Source organism: Sebastes fasciatus, chromosome 3 (genome assembly GCF_043250625.1).
Source record: "Sebastes fasciatus isolate fSebFas1 chromosome 3, fSebFas1.pri, whole genome shotgun sequence".
In the NCBI taxonomy this organism is placed as follows: Eukaryota; Metazoa; Chordata; class Actinopteri; order Perciformes; family Sebastidae; genus Sebastes; species Sebastes fasciatus.
Window position 1 is genome coordinate 12,119,735 of NC_133797.1, and position 9,092 is coordinate 12,128,826.

The window sequence follows — 9,092 nt, forward strand, 5'->3', positions numbered from 1 at the left end:
CCAAGATTCAGGTCTGCCAGCTTGTGACATTATTATTGACTTTTTTTATTTAAAAACAATGGAAAATGAATCAGTGTAACCGGTGGACTTCTGCCGTGACCCCGGGATCTCTTTATAGTTGGCCTCTGTTTATTCTTATAGACACATAGGGAAACAGAACCTCCATGTTAAATCTACTGCCCGCTCCAGCTCCTACACACACAAATACAGTATACAAAACGGAAGTTATCTTAATTTGCTGTAAGCTTGCAGCATTTACTCTTAAAACAACTATTTTTAAATGCCAGTTCATTGAAATCAATATATTGATAGGTTGGGATAGACATTTTAACATTGTAGGAAACAAAAAAAAATACAACGCAAGAAATAATGGGATGGATTAGGATAATAAATGGGCCAAAAGAAATGACACCCCTACCTCTCACACAGGATAATTGTACAAAAGGGGAGAGGGATACCCGTAATCTGTGGCAAGATATTTTTGTCTTGGAAAATATTATCTGGATCTTATCTTCTGGAAAATGTATTTTTTGTTGTTTTAAGGTTCAACACAGTAGCCTATATGAGAGAAAATATTTTCTTATCAATTCTCATTATCATTGTCGCAAAATCTTACATTCATAAATGCAAATTAAGAGTTAAACCACATTTGAATGTTTTTAAGAAAGAAATGGAACTATATATTAAGACTATATATTCTGAAAAAAACAAAAAGGCTAGTAAAATGACAAGTTTGTGCTCCCACTTTAATGTTTTTATTTAAGTTACTAATTTATTTATATTAACCCCTGGCATGTTTTGTGTTTTATGTTATTTTATTTTTTTTTATGTTTGAATGTTTTTATTTATCCCTTTATTTTATTTGTGTATTGTTTACCTATGTATTGATTTAATTGTTCTTTGTGTTGTTTACAAATCTAAAATAAAGTCTATTGAAAACGAAACAAACAAAAAAACAAAAGGGGAGAGGGGAAGGGGCAAAAGGGATTTCTAGTAGGAACCACAGAAGAAGAAATGAAGGAGGAGGGGCTCTGATTTTCTTCACGTGTAACCTGATCAGTTTTGTGTAATTATAACAACCAGAGAACAAGATATAGAGGTACTTTAAATCGGCATGAAAAAATGAAGTGGTCAGTGACTCTCTATCCTGAAAAAAATTCTCTCTCTCTCTCTCTCTCTCTCTCTCTATATATATATATATAATTATGTATAATTAGGTTGCCTTCAAGTACTACAGGAAAAAACAATAAAAGCTTTGATGCAGCGTTATTCCTATATATATATATATATATATATAAAATTATATAAAAATAATCATATATAATTATGTATAATTAGGTTGCCTTCAAGTACTATAGGACTTTGATGCAGCGTTATTCCTATATAATGCTGCATCAAAGCGTTATTCCTATATATATATATATATATATAAATAATTATATAATATATAATTATATATAATTATGTATAATTAGGTTGCCTTCAAGTACTATAGGAAAAAAAAAGCTTTGATGCAGCGTTATTCCTGTATTTATATATATATATATATATATATATATATATATATATGTATATATTATAAATATAGGAATAATGCTGCATCAAAGCTTTTATTGTTTATTTTTCCTATAGTACTTGAAGGCAACCTAATTAAAACACAGGTATGTCACAGGACAGGTATTTTAAAGCTCACCTGGATTGGCCCTACAGGTTTCACCTGTCATCTCTCTGGTCTCAGCAGCAGACACACGGAAGCCAGACATGAGTGGGCTATTTGCTGGACTACTGAGGACTCGCCGGGCTCTCTCTCACAGAGTCGGTGTGATGAGCCAACAACGTTATAACATCAGCAGCAAACCACCTAAAGACAACATCGGTCCGGGGGTAGGTTGTTTACACATGAGGTCAGGAGCTGGACAATATGTTGTCTTTAAAGCCCTTAAAGTGTTTTTATTATTTGTGAATCAGTGTGGAGGTAACACATGTCTCTCTGTCCTGCAGCAGTCCATGTTCGTGCTGACTGTGATGGCTGTGACCATCCTCGGACCTTCAGGGTGGATACTTTCTCACCTGGATGAATATAAATCCCGTGGCTGATGATGGACCAGGCCCTGAACGCATCTTTTACACCTGTTAAACAGCTGCTGTTAAAAGTGCCTTTTTTACATTTTGTTGACATAATAAACTTGAGCTTCTCATAATTGAACTTGTTTGTATTGTTTTGGTGCAGTTCATCCTCCATACCAGTAGGTGTCAGGAGCTGAATGCGGAAGTGAAACCTCTCTCTCTTTGCTTATAAACAGCCTGCCACAAGGCATCCATAGCTGTGTGAAATCCTGTGATCCGTAGAGAGTTTTTATTTAATACCATATCGCAGCACAGAGAGCTAAAAGTGCCTTTGAACGCACCATGAAGCCGCAGCTGGCTAAGAAGCGTCCTAAAGCAGCATCAGCCGGAGGAGACGAGTCTGCTGCTCCGTGTCTGCAGGAGGAGCTGTCTGCAGCGATACACGGAGCCTTTGAGGTGGCAGTGGAGATCGCAGTTCGAGAGGTGACGAAGCTGGTGGGTCAGGCGACAGCAGACGTCTGTGAGGAGATGCGACGAGAGAACCAGTCCCTCAAACAAAGACTGCAGAGAGCTGAAGCTCTGCTGGAGGAAAGAGGAGGTGGCGGTGGGTCTCCTTCTCCTCCTGCAAAGAAACTCCTGAATTCAACCGACCGTGCAGATCAACCTAGTATATACAATCCCAAAATCCCAAAGCCCCAAATAAGCAAAGTGCACATCAGTGTCACGGGGGTCAGAGGTGACTCTCCTCCTCCTGCAGGTCACAGCCGTGCACTGCAGCCTCCTGATGACCAACAACGTCAACATGTGGAGCAGATGTGTGATGTGAAGACTCAGCATGGCAGTGATGCTGCTTCAGAGAGTGATGGAGATGATGGGTGTGCTGTTGCTTGTGATGCCTTCACTAAAGAAGGTATGTAGGCAGTGGCGAAATTTTTCTTGGTGGGGCTGTGCCACATCCAATCAAGTTCAGCAAACATTCCGGTATGATTTAATGCAAAAAAAAGTGAAGGTATCAAAAACACATTACTACTTTGCAGTTAAATAATCAAAACATATTTGATTCCAACAGGAAGAGTAAAGAATGCTTAGAGAAACACAACAGTATAACATGTACTCAGTGGTGGAATGTAACTAAGTACTTAAATAAAATTTTGAGGTACTTGTACTTTACTTGAGTATTTCCATGTTCTGCTACTTTCTACTTCTACTTCACTACATCTCAGAGGGAGATATTAGACTTTTTACTCCACTGCATTTATCTGACAACTTTAGTTACTTTACAGATTCAGATTATTAATACAAAATCTAATCACATTACAATTAAATTACACATTACAACCAAATTACACATATAACTGTATGCATTCCATATTTAAAACACACAAATATTGACAATTTGTATAATTTTTATTATTATTATTATTAGTAGTAGTAGTAGTAATGTTTTTATTGTATGTGACTCAGGGAGGGCGGTGCCCTTTATTGGCCTGCCGCCACTGTATGTAGGCCGAGCAATTTTTATTTCCTGTTTGATCACTTTCCCACCAACATACCGTAGAAGTATAATATGATACCTTTGCCTCAAATGTTAAAGGTCTTATTTATAACATTTGAATGTAGACAAATATATATTTTGTAAAAATAATACATCTACAGAGCCTTTAGAAAGGTGCAGAATCAAAGTGTGACTTTCCCTTTCCCTGTAAAGAAAAGCATTGAGAGTTACCAGCCTCACAGTGTGCCACCACCACCCCCAGTTCATTCTCTGATGTTGTCAACAGGTAGTTAGACTGCACATCACCGAGAGAAATCTGACATCACAGGTGAAGGGTTAACGACACAGGAGTAAACTGCATACATCCACACTGATTAAGTGGCACTGTTTTTTTAAATTCACTCATAGTTAATGTCCAATGGCAGTTGTGATTGAATTTAAAGGTGTTATTGATTAAATTTTTATGTAGACGAATATAATTTTTAAAATCGTACATCCACAGAGCCTTTACAAAAGTGCCGAATAAAAGTATGGCTTTTCCTGGAAAAAAAACATTCGGATTGTGAATTAATTATTTAAAAAATGTTGGCGGGTCCAAAATGAATGTTTTATTTATCTTTGTGGAAGATATCTGACGTTTGGTTCCCACTTCTAACAAGGCTTGTGAGCAAATAGTAAAATGACGTTGGTATCACGTGGTATCTCTGGGTCATCAGTTAGGCCCAATTAGACCCAATCCGGTCCCTTCTCCTTGGTGGAGTGACCTCCATTTGTAGACACACTCGCAGCTCAATGAAGCACCTTCTTTAAGGTGGAGGGTATCAATACAGCGGCTGCTTCGGTACGAACTTCCCTCCCTCTGGCAAGGAAATAAATAAATATCAGAATCAGAAATACTTAATTGATCCCCGGGGGGAAATTGAGTTACATTTTGCTCCCAATCTAGAACTCAATATAAAAATAGGATCTATCTTTAATTGTGTTTAAAAATGCAAGAATATTATAAATAAATATAAATATTTGTTTAAATGTACTGTATAAATAAATGCAGTGTTCATGCCAGAGTAAACCAGATTATTGCACAGCTGAATTATTGCACTAAATCTTTGTCCTGTTAAGTCAGTAGTGCACAGTTGAAGATATAATAATTATGGGGTTATAGCTGCTGATAGGGGTAAAAAAATAATAATAAATATACGTTGTATATAAATATACAACACTTTACAATCTAATGAACATGTCTACCGTTTTCTAGACTGGACAAGGGTATATTTGATCCTAAATACAATCTATTTACTTTAAGTTGATTAACGTCTGTATGACAATAAAGTAGAATAAAAGTAAATGTCTCTTAGTTTATGCAGTTATGCATGTTTACGAGTAAATGTTTGTACCGGTAGTTGCACAGGATATACATTGGAGCATGTTGCATGACGAACACAAAACGGCGTTGCACGTCGTCCGTAAGGGCGGCTGGTTAAGTCGGCATCGATGCAGACTCGCTGTTGGAGGGTTTTATAACCCACTTCCACTCCCCGCTAATTGGTTTGGGATGGCACTTAATATGGCGGACCCTCCACGCGAAAACGCAAACAGGGCGGACGTGGGTAGGGAGAGGGTGTAGGGGCTGTTTTGGAATTGGGCCTCGGTGTGGAAAAAAACAGACAAATGGCTGAGACTGATGGTAAAAGCCTGGCAACGACTTGTTGTGAAGTGAATGCAATGGAACGGGGGAGGGAGAATACAACATCTCCTTTGGCTGAATGTTATCAATGTTATCAATAGCGCCTTTTAAGTGTGCATGCATGTTTATACTGTATATGGTGCTGACTGTTTTTACACATTTTTTAGAGACTCCAGTGCCAAATTAATACTTGCTGAATTTAGTTGTGACTGCATGTGTTGCTAACAGCTAGGATTGCTGAAGTTTATTTGTATATGTAGAAGGTAATATGACGGCTAAGACATCTGTTTGCTCATGCTTGTGCAGGTTACACATCAAAATTTAAAATTATAACAAAATACACTACACAATATAGTACAAAACATCGATTGAGAACCCTAAAAATGCAAAATCTACATCATCTACACTTACTGCTTATTATAATAGTTTATTTTAATTTCAGTTTTAGTTTATTTTGAAAACACCTTGAATTCTTTTTCAAGTTAAAACACATATCAACATATTGGGATTACCATTGCTCTATTACAGTACGGTCAAATTCTGTTGTTAATCCTTAAAGTAGCTTAATCCACGTCTGTACACAATCTTATATTGTTTTAGGGGGATTGTAGTTCTTCTGTTACCAAGAGAGAGAGAGTGGCCAAACTCAGCAATGCACTTAGATGGCATTGAAAATGTGCTCAAATATCTGTAATTCATAAGAATGAATACTTTTACTAGACAGTTTAAGGAATAAACATATTGTATTATATTCCAGTAAATAATACAGAAAGATGTCTACTGTTCCCTCGCTCACTGCGTGTACCATGTGATCGTTTTGTTTACAGAAGTCAGCGAAGGGATCTCCCGTATGTGTGTGGTGAGGGTAGAACGCATCAACCAGCCATGTCAACAACTGGCAGCTCAAGACCGCAACTCGCCACCACTTCCCAGCGCGGATGACGAGTCCACTTTAAAGCCAGTTACAGTAAAGCAGGAGGAAGAGGATTCAGCTTGCTATTTGGACTCTATCAAAGTGGAGGATTTCAGCCCGGACTGTATGTCATCGGTCCAGTCCAAAATGCTGGAGGAGTGGAAGCCAGAAGCGCTGGATATGCAGATCCAAGACTCAGACGCTGCTCTGTCCTGCACCACCAGGCTGGCTCAGGGTAAGACAGAAGACATGAAAACACAATGTCCCTTTTAATAGCAACATATTAAGTGGGGTTAACTATTCAGATTGGTGTGTGTTATGTTAATCTTTACATCCTAAGTGCTCTGTGTTCCCTCTCTGAAACAGCATTTAGACCTCAGGGCTTTAAAAATAAATTATATCTATATTTTTGTAATGTTGAATTTGATCAAATGTCTATTCAAATGAAGTCAGACCAAGGCCTTTCTATTGATTGCTTTTCTAGTATTGATCAGTTCTACAAACAAAATGTAATCAGCCAGTTTGCATTATATTTGACAGTCAAACTTTCATCTTCAAGCATTCAGTTCTGCATGTAAACATATTTTCTGTGTATTATTATGGCTGACTTAAGGCTGCAAAAAATGTGGCTCTTCTGCCATGCTGATGATGATTCTCTGAAACTGAAAAAAAGTGATGAAAATATTCAACCTTGCCAACTAAATCATGTTTTTTAAATGAAAATGGAATTAAGGTGAAAAAACAAAACAAAATTTCCTACAGTTTAACCCCCACGTGACCACTAACGTCCCCAGCTCTTCTATCCCTCTTCTCAGAGTTCCCAAACATCTTCCAGCTGGCGGAACCAGCTCCCATCCCAGAGGCCCCCCCACAGGTTCAGGAAGCCCACGTGCGGACCAGCCGCAACCTCGGCCACACCTTCGCCAACCTCTACACCTGCAAGTCCTGCAACCAGACCTTCAACCTGCCCAGCCTGCTGCGGCGCCACTACGGCCAGTGCCAGCAGAGGCTCCAGCAGTACGGCCAGCAGCCCGTAGATGGTAGCAAGAGGACCAGACTGCAGCTTTACCCGCCGGGCTGCAGCCCTTTCCGCTGCACCGAGTGCAACCGAGAGTTCAACCGCATGGAGAACCTCAAGACTCACTTTCGCATCCACACGGGAGAGAGGCCGTACACCTGCGCCGTCTGCTCCAAGTGTTTCCGTCACTCCGGGGCGTTGACCAGGCACTTCCGCATCCACACGGGAGAGAAGCCTTACATCTGCGGACAGTGTGGGAAGTCCTTCACAAACTGTGGGGGGCTTAAATTCCACCAGCGTTCACACTGCAAGCAGCTACAGTAGCTACACATTGTTTTTTTATATGAGGTGGAAACTGCTGATATGCAATGCCCAATATGTTTAAACTAGGGCTGTCAATCAATTAAAATATTTAATTAGAATGAATCGCATTATTGTCATCATTAATCGCGATTAATCCCAAATTAATTAATTAATCTACCTGTTCAAAATGTACCTTAAAGGGAGATTTGTCAAGTATTTAACACTCTTATCAACATGGGAGTGGGCAAATATGCTTGCTTTATGCAAATGTATGTATATATTTATTATTGGAAATCAATTAACAACACAAAACAATGACAATTATTGTCCAGAAACCCTCACAGGTACTGCATTTAGCATACAAAATATGCTCAAATCATAACATGGCAAACTGCAGCCCAACAGACAACAACAGCTGTCAGTGTGTCAGTGTGCTGACTTGACTATGACTTGCCCCAAACTGCATGTGATTATCATAAAGTGGGCATGTCTGTAATGCGGAGACTCGTGGGTACCCATAGAACCCATTTTCATTCACATATCTTGTACCGATATCCAATTTGTACCGATGGATTCCTTAGGTTTTCTAGTTTCATGTGATACCAGTATCTTCCCTCTAGCTTTAAAACTGAGAGCACTACAACCTCCGAAAGATTGATTGCGTTAATTGCGTCAAAGAAATTAGTGACGTTAAAACAAATTTACACTATCATTTTATTAGCGCGTTAACATTGACAGCCCTAGTTTAAATGTATCATTTTATGTAAAAGTTAAAGTAGGATCATACTTACTGGCTAATATCAGATTCTGACATATTAATGGCCCACATACAGTATATTGGTCTAATGAACCTCTGGCTGTTCCATAAACTGTCAGATCATAAGTGACCATTTCATAACAGGGACTCTCTTTTCTGTACCGTTTCACCTTTTTCTATCAGGTCTTCCCTTTGAGATCACAGGTATTGTTAAGTGCATCATATTGAGGCCAAATCATAAATTATTCTGTTACTGACACAAATACGATGAGTTGTATTTCAGTGATGATGTTCTATAAATCAGTGTCCTCTCAGTAGAAAAGTAGCAAGACAGAATAGAGATACTGTAGCTATGTGATCAGCCACTACTGTATATGTTTGTTGTTGTACGTTTTTGTTTTATGATGATTGTGAAAGAAAATCATTTGGTGTTTCTTATTCATGACAATCTGGTTTTTGTAATTATTTGTCATTTCATTTATTAAAAGTGTGGAAATTGCTCAGAAAGTGGACAAAGTATGTCAGCTTTGTTGTACTGTACCAAAATACATAGTATGGAAGTCTATGAAGTCTATTTTTAATGTTTAATTTAATCAGAGCTGGAAAGTAACAAAGTACATTTACTCGAGCAACTGATACCAACTCAAGTAGTCAGTCGTCCCGTGTCAACTGAGTGTTCAGATTCAGACAGCAGCCAGGTTTGACAGCAGTGGAGGAAAGATGACTTGGAGACATTCAGATTGCTAGTAGAGGGCGACAAATATCATATATCATATTGTGTAATCACAATATTGTTATAAAAATAAATGAAAGAACACGTTTATATGCTTTAATGTTCAAAAAACACTTTACTTT

At 38.3% G+C, this 9,092-nt stretch overlaps 1 protein-coding gene across 1 annotated transcript; it reads left to right on the top strand.

Moving 5' to 3' along the window:
* Nucleotides 1–2,249: 2,249 nt before the first annotated feature.
* Nucleotides 2,250–8,738, top strand: LOC141764065 (uncharacterized). Its single transcript, XM_074628988.1, has 3 exons — nucleotides 2,250–2,977; nucleotides 6,074–6,394; nucleotides 6,975–8,738. The coding sequence occupies exons 1-3, from the start codon at nucleotides 2,410–2,412 to the stop codon at nucleotides 7,499–7,501; spliced, it is 1,416 nt and encodes a 471-aa protein (XP_074485089.1). The 5' UTR covers nucleotides 2,250–2,409; the 3' UTR covers nucleotides 7,502–8,738.
* The last annotated feature ends 354 nt before the right edge of the window (nucleotides 8,739–9,092 follow it).

What these genes read in the sequence shown, in the direction of transcription:
- LOC141764065 (XM_074628988.1), top strand. Translation starts at nt 2,410, where the DNA reads ATGAAGCCGCAGCTGGCTAAGAAGCGTCCTAAAGCAGCATCAGCCGGA. An exon ending in TGATGCCTTCACTAAAGAAG is followed by an intron (nt 2,978 to 6,073) that starts GTATGTAGGCAG and finishes TTTTGTTTACAG; the next exon opens with AAGTCAGCGAAGGGATCTCC. An exon ending in CACCACCAGGCTGGCTCAGG is followed by an intron (nt 6,395 to 6,974) that starts GTAAGACAGAAG and finishes CCCTCTTCTCAG; the next exon opens with AGTTCCCAAACATCTTCCAG.